The sequence below is a fragment of the Bos javanicus genome, chromosome 14, assembly GCF_032452875.1.
Source record: "Bos javanicus breed banteng chromosome 14, ARS-OSU_banteng_1.0, whole genome shotgun sequence".
In the NCBI taxonomy this organism is placed as follows: Eukaryota; Metazoa; Chordata; class Mammalia; order Artiodactyla; family Bovidae; genus Bos; species Bos javanicus.
Genome location: NC_083881.1, coordinates 73,394,655 through 73,407,417, shown reverse-complemented (window position 1 = coordinate 73,407,417; position 12,763 = coordinate 73,394,655). Strand labels below are relative to the sequence as shown.

The window sequence follows — 12,763 nt, the reverse complement described above, 5'->3', positions numbered from 1 at the left end:
ATCTCCAGAAGTTTTCTATCCATTCCTCGCTCCCTCTAACCCCTGGCAACCAGCATTCTACTTCTTGTCTCTGAGAATTCGAGTACTCTGGGAATCTCATATAAATAAGATCGTACCATATTTGTCCTTTTATGACTGGCATATTTCACTTGGTATAATGTCTCCACAGTCCATCTATGTTATAGCTTGTGTCAGATTTTCTTTTTTATGGCTGAATAATACTCCCTTGTATGTAATGTATATGCATTAAATGTATATATATTTTGTATTTTCATTCATCTGCCCACGGACAGTTGGATTGCTTGCTCTTTTTGGCTATTGAGAATAATGCTGCTGTGAATATAGACGTACAAATGTCTGCTCAAGTCCCTGCTTTCACTTCTTTTGGGCATATACCCCGCAGTGGAATTTCAGAGTTATATTCCATATTTTAATTTTTTTTTAGGAATTGCCAAACTGTTTTCCAAAAACATGAAGTTTTGAATGTTTAATAAGCACTGGATGTTAATACTGACCCTGCAAATCCTACAGGATTTTATTTGTCCTGCTACACTATATTATCCATGTCTCGGTATGACTGTTCTTCTGCCCTGTGTTACCTGCCTTGATTGCCAAAGCTGCCCATGTCTTCTCTGGCACCTCTGTGGTTCATATATACCACAAAATAGAACAATACTTTTCAAGTTGGTCTTCTCAATAGACTGTAATCTTCCAAAGGAAAAGAGTACTCTTTTTTACCTTTATACCAGCAGAGTCTTGAATTTCAATCAAATGCATGTGTGCTAAGTCACTTCTGTCATGTCTGACTCTTTGTGACCCGGTGGACTATAGCCTGCCAGGCTCCTCTGTCCGTGGCGCGTCTCCAGGCAAGAATACTGGAGTGGGTTGCCATGCCCTTCTCCATGGGATCTTTCTGACCAAGGGATTGAACCCGTGTCTCTTATTATCTCCTGCATTGACAGGTGGACCACTAGACTACCTGGGAAGCCCTTGAATTGAATAAATATTTGTTAAACATATAAATAAAAATAATTTTCTTTAACTATATTCAGTATTTGACTTAGTAATACCATGAATTCAAAGTTCCTTCTATAGTGATACTGTAGTTACAATTTTGCTGTTTTAATGAAACACCAGCCCATTAATGTAGGGTAATTGTGAAAGAATATGACTTAGTGTTGCATTTGGAGCACCTATTTCAGAATTTTCTGGGCGCATTGAACTAAAATATTCTGTGAATTCATCTGAGGTTTGGTCCACCTAGTCCAAATGAATAGAGTTTTCCACATTTGATAGATAAGGCCACTATTGTGGTAAATGATGAACACAGAGGATGAACCAACCCTAGGCCATTCAGGTATGACCTAAGTCAAGTCCCTTATGGTTATTCAGAGAAAGTGACGTAGATTCAGCCTGATAGAGTGTTTGAAGAACTATGGATGGCGGTTTATAACATTGTACAGGATGCGATGATTGAAACCATCCCCAAGAAAAAGAAATGCAAGAAGGCAAAATGTTTGTCTGAGGAGGCATTACAGAGAGCTGAGAAAAGAAGTGAAAGGCAATGGAGAAAGGGAAAGATACACTCAACTGAATGCAGAGTTACAAAGAATAGCAAGGTGAGATGAGAAAACCTTGAGTGACTAATGCAAAGAAACAGAGGAAAACAATAGAATGGGAAAAACTAGAAGTCTCTGCAGAAAATTAGAGATATCAAGGGAAGATTTCATACAAAAATGGGCACAATAAAAGACAGAAACGGCATGGGCCTAATAGAAGCAGAAGAGATTAAAAAGAGGTGGCAAGAATACACAAAACAACTGTAAAAAAGATCTTAATGACCAGATAACCATGATGGTGTAGTCACTCACCTAGAGCCAGATATCCTGGAGTGCGAAGTCCAGTGGGCCTTAGGAAGCATTACTATGAACAAAACTAGCAGAGGTGATGGAATTCCAGTGGAGCTATTTCACATCCTAAAAGATGCGATTAAAGTGCTGCACTCAGTATGCCAGCTAGTTTAAAAACTCAGCAGTGGCCATAGGACTGGAAAAGTTTAGTTTTCTTTCCAATCGCAAAGAAGGATAATGCCAAAGAATGTTCAGACTACCATACAATTGAGCTCATTTCACAGCTAGCAAAGTAATGCTTAAAATCCTTCAACCTAGGCTTCAACAGTATGTGAACCAAAAACTTCCAGATGTACTAGCTGGATTTAGAAAAGGCAGAGGAACCTGAGATCAAGTCGCCAATATCTGTTGGATCATAGAAAAAGCAAGAGAGTTCCAGAAAAACATCTGCCTCTGCTTCGTTGATTATAATAAAGCCTTTGTGTGGATCACAGTAAACAGTGGAAAAATTTTTAAAGATATGGGAATACCAGACCACTTTACAGGCCTCCTGTGAAACCTGTGTGCAGGTCAAGAAGCAACAGTTAGAACAGGACATGGAACAAAGGACTGGTTCAAAATTGAGAAAGGAGTATGTCCAGGCTGTGTATTGTCACCCTGTTTATTTTAACTATATGCAGAGTACATCATGTCAAATTCTGAGCTGGATGAAGCTCAGGCTGGAATCAAGATTGCCGGGGGAAATATCATTAACCTCAGATATGCATATGACACGACCCTTATGGCTGAAAGTGAAGAGGAACTAAAGAGCCTCTTGATGAGGGTGAAAGAGGAGAGTGAAAAAGCTGGCTAAAGACAACATTTACGAAGACCATGGTATCCATTCCCATCACTTCATGGCAAATAGATGGGGAAAAATAGAAACAGAGACAGGCTATTTTCTTGGGCTCCAGTATCACTGTGGACAATGACTGCAGACATGAAATTAAAAGACACTTGTTCCTTGGAAGAAAAACTGTGATAAACCTAGATAGCATATTAAAAAGCAGAGACATCATTTTGCCAACAAAGGTCTGTATAGTCAAAGCTATGGTTTTTCCAGTAGTCATGTATGGATTTGAGAGTTGGATCATAAAGAAGGCTGAGTTCTGAAGAATTGATTTTTTAAACCATGGTGCTGGAGAAGACTCTTGAGAGTTGCTTGGACAGCAAGGAGATCAAACCAGTCAATCCTAAAGGAAGTCAGCCCTGAATATTCATTGGAGGGACTGATGCTAAAGCTGAAGCTCCAATACTTTGGCCACCTGATGTAAAGAGCCAACATGTTGGAAACAACCCTGATGCTGGGAGAGACTGAGAAGAGGGTGACAAAGGATAATACAGTAGGATGGTATCACTGACTCAATGAACATGAGTTCAAACAAACTCTGGGAGATGGTGAAGGATAGGGAAGCTTGGCATCCTGCAGTCCGTGGGGTCACAAAAAATCAGACACGACTTAGCGACTGAACAACAGTATGGTCCTATTACCATTTTCTTAATTGTTTTGGGTTTATTTTGTGTAGGTCTTTTCCTTCTTTTGTGTTTTGTGCCTCGAGAAGTTCCTTTAGAATTTGTTACAAAGCTGTTTTTGGTGGTGCTGAATTCTCTTAACTTTTGCTTGTCTGGAAAGCTTTGGATTTCTCCATCAAATCTGAATGAGAGTCTTGCTGGGTAGAGTATTCTTGGTAGTAAGTTCTTCCTTTTCATCACTTTAAATATATCATGCCATTCCCTTTTGGCTTCTAGAGTTTCTGTTGAAAAATCAACTGATAATCTTATGGGAGTTCATTTGTATGTTATTTGTCCTTTTGTCCTTGTTTTTTATATTTTATCTTTGTCTTTAATTTTCATCATCTTGATTACTATGTGTCTTGGTGCATTCCTCCTTGGGTTTATCTTGCCTGGGACTTTCTGTGCTTCCTGGACTTGGTTGACTATTTTACCATGTTAGGAAAGTTTTCAGCTATTATTTCTTCAAATATTTTCTCAAGTCCTTTCTCTCTCTTTTGGGATCCCTATAATGTGAACGTTGGTATTTATAATGTTGTCCCAGAGTTCTCTGAGGCAGTCTTCATTTTTTTCATTCTTCTTTCTATATTCTGTTGTGGCAGTGATTTCCACCATTCTATCCTCCAGGTACGTATCTGTTCTTCTGCATCACTTATTCTGCTATTGATTCCTTCTCGTGTATTCTTCATCTGTGTTTGTTTGTTCTTTAGTTCTAGGTCTTTGGAGGACATTTCTTGTATCTTCTCAATCTTTGCCTCCGTTCTTTTTCTGAGATTCTGGATCATCTTCGCTGTCATTTTTCTGAATTATTTTTTAGAAGGTTGCCTATCTCCACTTCATTTGTTTTCTGGGGTTTTATCTTGTCCTTTCATCTGGGACAAAACCCTCCACTTTTTCATCCTGGTTAACTTTCTGTAATGTGTTTTTGGTTCTCGCTGCTGAGGGATTGTGGTTCTTGCTTCTCTGTCTGCCTTCTGGTGGATGAAGCTAAGAGACTTGTATAAGCTTCCTGATGGAAGGGACTGGTGGTGGGAAAAACGGAGTCTTGCTCTGGTGGGCAGAGCCTGCTGAGTAAAACTTTAATCCAATTCTCCACTGATGGGTGTGGTTGCACTCACTCTCTGTTAGTTGTTTGCCTCTGTTAGAGACAACCCGGCCCTGGGGTCTGCTGGCTCTCTGGTAGGGTTAATGGTGACCTCCAAGAGGACTTATGCCAAGGGGCCCCTTCTAGGCCTGCTGCCGCCAGTGCCCTCACCCCCACAGTGAGCCCCTGCTGATCCACACCTCCACAGGAGACCCTCCAACGCTGGCAAGTAGGTCTGGTTCAGTCTTCTGTAGGGTCATGACTCCCTTCCCCTGGGTCTTAGTGCACACAAGATTTCATTTGCTGCGTCCAGGACGTCCTGTAATCAAATTCCATGGGTCTTGAAGATCAGATTCCCTGGGGATTCCCAGTCTCTTGGCTGGATCCCCAGGCTGGGAAGTCTGACATGAGGCTCAGAACCTTCACAGCAGTGGGAGAACTTCTTTGGTGTTTACTATTCTCCAGATAGTGGATTGCCTACCCAGCAGGTATGGGATTTGATTTTATCATGTTTGCACCCCTCTTACCATCTCATTGTTGCTTCTTCTTTGTCTTTGGATGTGGGATACCTTTTTTTCGTGGGTTTCAGCATCCTCCTGTTGATGGTTGTTCAATAGCTAGTTGCGATTTGGTGCTCTGATTATGATGACATAATCAGATCTATATTTTGAAAAGATCATATTTATAAAGTGTGGAGTACCCAACGGAAGGGTTGACAAAGGGAACTGGGTGGACATCTGGTAGACTTTTGCTGAAGCGAAGTAAATGATAGTAAGTTGGTCTAAGGTGGTGACAATTGGGATAGAAGTATCTGAACAAATTCAAGAGACATTTAAGAGCTAAATTTAGAAATGGTGATGAGCTAGTGAGCTTTCTATAGAGTAATATAGAAGACACAGGAAAAATACCAACTTCAGGAGGGCAGATCCTGAGTTCAGTCTTGGATAGAGTGAGTTTAACATATATTTATGATATCCAAGTGAAGATTTTGAGTAGGCAGTTGGCTGTAGGGTGTGGAACCTGAGTCATCTGCATAGAGGTTTCACTGAAGTCATGGATATGGTTCAGATTGCCTAGGGAAAAAATAAAGTGAAAAGAGAATGTACTAGGCTTAGGGGAGAACTGTTTCATTGTTAAGCAAAAAAGATGAGCCAGCAAAGAAAACATGGAGTTGTATTGACTAGCATGTTGACTAGAGGAGAATTTCTGGCAACCAATGAGGGCATGTTGGAAGTCGGTGAAGATGAGTTTATTGTGATTCTTGCACGCCCTAAGGTATAACTGCAAATAGCACTTATTTACTTTGGTGCAGAGACAGGGAAAGCTGATGGTAGGGGTGATCTCTATACATAGATAGTGATAAGGCAGAGTACCTGAGTATTACATGAGTAATGTAACTTGTCATACATTGTTTAATATAGGAAGGTTTTTAAAATTTTAAATAATTCTGAGAAAATTATATATACATATTTGTTCCCATTTCAAATATTTTTGGATGACATAGTCCCAATACTTAAAATCTTACTCTTTTCACAAATAACTGTTAGCATATTTATCATTTCCAATTCTTGCTAAAGGGTAACCCTGTGAGCTTTGAGATGGTCTAAAGGGCATGTGGTTATTTGCCATCACTTACTTATCAGTTCTGTTTTTGAGTTTATATGAAATTTCAGCCTCCATTCTCCTCATTTACACTAACAAATGTCTTCCTAAATTAGCCCCCTTCTGATCTCCCCCATTACTTAAGACTGATCTGAAGCAAATGCTGAACTTACACATTGTCCGTAGGCCTGGGGCTTTTCAGAAACGCTTGTAACAGTTGAATAAGTCTAGAGAAGAAGGCCTTCACAAATCTTGAGTACCCAGGGAGAGCTGTATGTGATTGATTATTTATTGGGCCTCAACTGTGTACTAGGTACTATTTAGAGCTTACATTAAATAGTCACTTACAACGCACCTCTTAAAAAGACCAAAACCTGGTAAATGAAGAGACTTTTCAACAGTGATTGCCTCATAGTATTTACAGGTGGTATGATTAATTTGGGAGTTCCCAGGTGGTTCTAGTGGTAGAGAAGCCGCTTCTCAATGCACCAGATGTAAGAGACCTGGGTTCGATCCCTGGGTTGGGAAGATCCCCTGGAGAAGGGAATGGCAACCCACTCCATTATTCTTGCCAAGAGAGTCCCATGGATAGAGGAGCTTGGGGGGCTACAGTCCATGAGGTCGCAAAGAGTCAGACATGTGACTGACTTTGCATGATTCATATATGACTTATATGATTAATTTACATATAAGGCCTAAGGAGATATGGGAATATTTGGTAGAAGTTGCAAAAACTGAAAGTGAAAATGTTAGTAGCTCAGTTGTGTCTGACTGTTTGCAACCCCATGGACTGTAGCCCATCAGGCTCCTCTATTCATGGGACTCTCTTGGCAAGAACACTGGAGTGGGTTCCATTCCATTCTCCAGGGGATCTTCCTGACCCAGGGATCAAACCCGGGTTGCTCACCTTGCAGGCAGGTTCTTTACCATCTGAGTCACAAGGAAAGTCAAAATGCTTATGGGGTGATATTTTAGTCATGAAGTGAAGATCCAGGAGTGTGTTGAGTAGTGGGCACAGCACAAGCGATAATTATAAGACACTGGCCTTTTCTGAGACCCTAAGTTCTACAGGATGGCTGTTTTATAAGGGTAACAGTAGAGCCTACCAGGATATATGGTTGTTAAAACAGGCCAAGGAGAACCAAATATGATATACTAGGACTTGTGAATTTATCCTATGGACATAAGGGAACCTTGATAATTTTAAGCAAGGATGTATTATGAATAAGTTCTCATTTTAAAAGACTACTTTGGGAGCAAAAGCTTGCAATATATGAACTGTTGCAGTAGTTCATATAAGATGAGGGCCTTAATCAAACCAGAGAGATTAGTGGCGGGGGCAGGGAGCAGGAAAAAGGGTGGTGCAGAGGTGCTGAGGAGGTGGGTGGGATGGGGGATGGAAAGAAAGGATAAATTCCAGAAGTTTTAAGAAGGTGGAATTGATAGAACAGGAAGTTGATGACAGAAGATTTGATGTGGATAATAAGGAAAAGGAATGAAGAAAATATGGGAGAAATGGATTCGATTCTTGAATGTTAGAATTTATGGTGACTGTGGGACTCCCATCTGGAGATGTCCAGGAGACAGCCAAATATTTGAGAATAAATGTTGCTCAAGTTGTTTTAAAAATGTGGTCAACATAGTCAACTTAGGCTCAAAGTCCCTGGATTCCTTGCCTTTGATGATGTTTTCAGGTCTTCACTTTACGGTCCCATCGTGTCTGTTCAGCTGCTCTCAGCATGAAGAATTAAAGTCCAGTTCGGCAGGCTGACCTCTGTTTCTCCCACGGGCTAGTTCTCTTGTTGCTTTATCGCGGTATCTTTCCTTTGAGATCACTGAGACTTCATGTCTCTCCACGCCCTTTTACTTTCAGTCCCTCAAAACTTTGTACTGTTATTTCTTTTTCTGTCTGGTCCAAACGCCAAAGAACCCAGTCCAGTTCACTTATGTCTTAGTACGTATGAGCTCATTCCCTGCTTTCTGGTATATCCTTCTGCAGATTCTTTATGCATCTGGACTGCTGGGTGCCAAAGGAGCGCACAGTCTATGGACAGGGACTGCTCCACATGTGTGGATTCCAGTGGGTCCCTCAACACCCCTGTATAATATTTTTGCTTGTACCACGTCAGATTCCTTTTCTAAAACCTACAGCATATCCCATACTTTTCCATACTTTTCCCACCTTTTTCAAGGCTTCTCCCACATTAGCAACTTGCTAATAACTTCATAACTCAGTTAGCAGATGGTCTATTCTCTATTCCAAAGGAAAAATTGAAGGGATCACGTCTGACTCCTTCACATCCAATTCCACACCTTCAAATTTATTCATGTCTGCATCTTTTCTTCTAGCCATAGAGACAGGATAATTGAAAGATGTTAATATTCAAAGGTCTTTCTGTGTCCTTCACCTGAGCATTACCCTTTCAATTATTCTTTCTCCTCTAAATTAATCTCTCTGTGTTGGTACTTCTACATGATCAAGTCTTCTTTAGATTAAAAAAATAAAACCCCTCATTTGAACCTTCATTTTCCTCCAGCTGCAAATCCCCTTTCTAGATAAGAGGGTCAGTGAATGTTTATGACCTTGTACCTCTAAACCAGGGTTTTCTCAACATCAACACCACTTTGGGGCCTGATAATTCTTTGTTGCGGGGGCTGCTGTGTGTATTATAGGATGTTTCTCAGAATCCCTAATATTTACTACATAGATGCCAGTAATACTGCCCCTCCCCCACTTGTAACAATGAAAAATATCTGTAGACCCTTGAGGGGGAGGGGAGGAACAAAATTGTTCCAGTTGAGATTAAAGTCATGACAGTGTTTGTTTAAGCAGGCCTATGCAAAGAGCCTCTGAACAGCTATAATGATATTTTATTAGCAGGAGAGATTGTGCTATTGGAGTGATGATACTAGCAAAGAATATTGTTGTATTAAAAAGTTAGACTGACAGGAAGGGCTTCTCAGCTGGCGCTAGTGGTAAAAAACCCGCCTTCCAATGCAGGTAGACATAAGAGACACAGGTTTGATCCCTGAGTTAGGAAGATACCCCGGAGGAGGGCAAGGCAACTTATTCTTGCCTGGAGAGTCCCATGGACAGAGGAGCTGACAGACTGCAGTCCATAGGGTCGAACAGAGTCAGGCACTGCTGAAGTGACTAGCACGCATGCACTGACAGCAAACCCAGTAGTGCATGTAGAAACAGGGTATTAAAAAGTGCTGCTCTGGGGAATATTCAGAGTGGACACCGAGACATTGTGTGACTTCAGATTGCTGAAATTTACCTGCTACAAAACACATGCTAATGACTTTCATTATTATTTTCCTTTCATTAATTTCTTTCTGATATATTATGTGTAGTAAGTTAGCAAGCTGGATAACTCATTACCATGTTTAATGGAAGAATAATTACAGGATTTGAAGGATGAAAAAAATGATCCCTAAAGAAAAATATATGCTCTTTGGACCATGGTCAGCTTTGAAATGAGGTTCACATCTGTTAATGCTTTTGAATATCCCAAGATATTCATTTGTATCAGTTTTTTATAAAAAGACTGAGTTTAAGTATAAATAATAGAATGTTATTCTCCAGGACCAGAAGGAAGAAAGGGTGATTCCATTAAACACAGAAGTGCTCTTTTCATTTTAGCACACCCAGCACTTACCTGAGACTACCATTGGATTCAACTCTCTGGGTTCTCCTTGTTGATGGATACCAGAGGAAACTGAATTAAGAAAGACAGAATGTCTAAATGTGATTCCAATGAGGTCTTGAACCCTGTATTTTATTTTAAAATCTTGTCTATGTTGTAGAAATTTTATGAGAATTTTGGGACCTGATGACATGCTGCCCTGGAGAGATGTATTAAAATCAATTATTTTTTTAAGCCCTGGGCTGAAATCAAGGAAGTATCTCTACTTCTTTCATAAGTGTGAAGTGCAGTGGTGTAATGGCATTGCTCATCCTGCCTCACTCCTACCGTGGCTGGAATCAGCCCTTGTAGGACTATTGACACCTTTGAATGAAAACATGCCACAAATCAGAGCTTTTTTTTCCTTTCCAAAGAGCCATTTTATCTGCACACCACTGAAGACAGGTATTATTTTCCCTATTTCACAGTTGAATCTAAGGCTCAGAAAAGTAAATCCCTAAATTAGTTTAATTTTGAAAACCACATAAGTTCTTGGGAATCAAAGCATAATATTAGTATAAGAGAATTCCCTATTTTTCTATGCAAAGGGTAGAATCCAGCTGAATTTTGGTTTTCTTCAAAGAAGAGTTAATACCCTTGTGAATTGTACATTTTCTTTTTTATTTTCATTGTGCACAACAGGTAAATCAACTGTACTTCAATAAAATGAGAATTTTTTGATATTTCTCTATTCCCCTTACCTTCCTTCCTGATCATAAATAAATGAATCATAAGACAGTATGTGATATCTAGATGTTGGTGTGTATTAGAGTGTTATTTTACATCATGCATGAGTGCGTGCTGAGTCGCTTCAGTCGTGTCTGACTCTGTGCAATCCAACGGACTGTAGCCCTCCAGGCTCCCCTGTCCATGAGGATTCTCCAGGTAAGAATACTGGAGTGGGTTGCTATGCGCACCTCCAGGGGTTTTTCATCATACTTGGTTCCTAACAAACATATTAGTTGCAAACTGTACCCAGCATTTGATTAATTAACCCTTATTCTATTAGTAACCAGCTGTATGATCCTGAACAAGCTTTCTCAGCTGTCTAGTTTGGGGGATGCCACCAATGACCTCTAATGTCATTGCCACCCTTGGTAACATGAAGATCCTTATGCTTTTAATAACTTGAGTATGCCTTGCTATTAAAATACTAATGTGGAATATAGATCTTAAAGTAATATTTTTTAAAAATATAAATATTTAACTATTTTAAATTTTAAAGTAGACTTTTTAAAAAGTCTAGTTTTGTTGATGATGAAGGCTCCGAAGTGAAGTTTATTTTGTTGTGTAATGAAGTTTTTATTTTGTTTTTGAAAGTTTCAAGATTTGAAGCTGAGGGAGTTCTACTGTGAGGGAAACCCGCTGTTCCTGAAGCAGCCAGTTAGTGCTATAAAACAGGAGGACGTCTGGAGTTTACAGGTGAAACCTTATGTCATTCACACAGGTCTTCGAGCTAAAGCCATGATTTAAGTTTTAAAGAGTTTTCTTCTAAAGGATTCTTACCAAGCCAGCAAATGATTAATACAACCATAATCCATTGGCATTGTGGAGCCTAGTCATAATCTTTTTGACTTGCTTGCAGAATCCAATGTGATCCTTCCTGATTTCCAGAGTGACCACATTCAGAGACATTTTAAACATTTTGTTGGATCAAAAGAGAGGAATTTGTGTTCGCTTTAGCATCCACATATTTTTTCAGTATTATCTAAAGATATATTTGATTTATTCTTACTGGGGTCTTTTGCCTCTTCCATCCCCTTGTCATTTATCCCCATTCCTAGGGGATGAAAGAATATGATCCAGAAATTGTGTTCCCTTTAGTCAAACAAGTTGATGATATTAAAAGAAGGAATAGGGAAGTATATTAGAGGACTGGCTGTGTATGTCTTTTGGTGATAGACACATCGAAGATTACAGATTTTACCACATTTGAGTATGAGTCTCTGCTGTGAATGTGGATTTCGCAGGTCCTTTTAGCTGAACATGCAGAATTGTCTTAAAACTTTCAAGTATTGGGAGGGGTTCAAGTTTCCTGACTACAGGAAACAACCAACATTGTTTAATGGTTTAGTTTTTTAAAAAAAATAACATTTTTCCCTTATTGAACAAGTAATATATGTTTAATACAGAAAACTAGAAAATATAGATGAGCGAGGAAGAAAATATTAGTTATAATGCCATGTGTGTTAGTCACTCAGTTGTGTCCAACCCTTTGCGATACTGTGGACTGTAGCCTGCCAAGCTCCTCTGTCCATGAAATTCTCCAGGCAAGAGTACTGGAGTGTATTGACATTTCCTTCTCCAGGGGATCTTTCCAACCCAGGAATTGATCTGGGGTCTCCTGCATTGCAGGCAGATTCTTTACCATCTGAGCCACCAGTTGAAAAATTATTTTAAAAGTAATACAAGCTTATTTAGAGAAATCAGAGAAAAGGCAATAAAAATTGATAAAAAATACTCAAAAATCTAGTGTGCAGAGATACAGTCACTGTTCTGACATTTATTTTGCTAGAACTTTTCAAAAATCCAGAAGTTTTTGATATCAAAGCTTTGTTCAAGCTGTGTACTATTTAGATACTTCATTTTTTACTCAAAATACTGTGAATATTTTTCCAGTCAGTAAAAAATACATCCATGACATCTCTTTTGATGATTGCATAATAATATACTGGTATACGATTATACCAGAATATTTTAAACTACTTTCCTACTGTTGGCTGTTTAGATATTAAAAATCTTATAACTTTTTGGCCTTTATAAACAAGGCTATCCTCTTCTCATGTCCATATTATCCCTGTGAATGAAATCACTAAGCCAAAGGACTTTCATCTTTTCAAGGCTGATTAACTCTTCTCCAATTCTCTTCCAGAGACTCAGTCTATATTTCCATAAACAGTATTATTTCCCTCTCCTATGTGAATAAAAACTTATTTGAAGTTTAATTATAAATGATTTTAAAATTGAAGTATTAAATTTAATTCCTC

At 39.2% G+C, this 12,763-nt stretch overlaps 1 protein-coding gene across 5 annotated transcripts in view; it reads left to right on the top strand.

Annotated features, from left to right (window-relative positions):
• The window catches only part of LRRC69 (leucine rich repeat containing 69), an 80,396-nt gene that overhangs the window by 49,557 nt on the left and 18,076 nt on the right, over positions 1-12,763 (top strand). For 3 of the 5 annotated variants that reach the window (XM_061439403.1, XM_061439406.1, XM_061439402.1), the window contains one exon: positions 11,097-11,198. The exons of the other annotated variants lie outside the window; for them this stretch is intronic. In XM_061439403.1, coding sequence (XP_061295387.1) covers positions 11,097-11,198 — 102 coding nt within the window. The remainder of the gene's footprint in view (positions 1-11,096; positions 11,199-12,763) is intronic. 5 annotated transcript variants of the gene reach the window in all.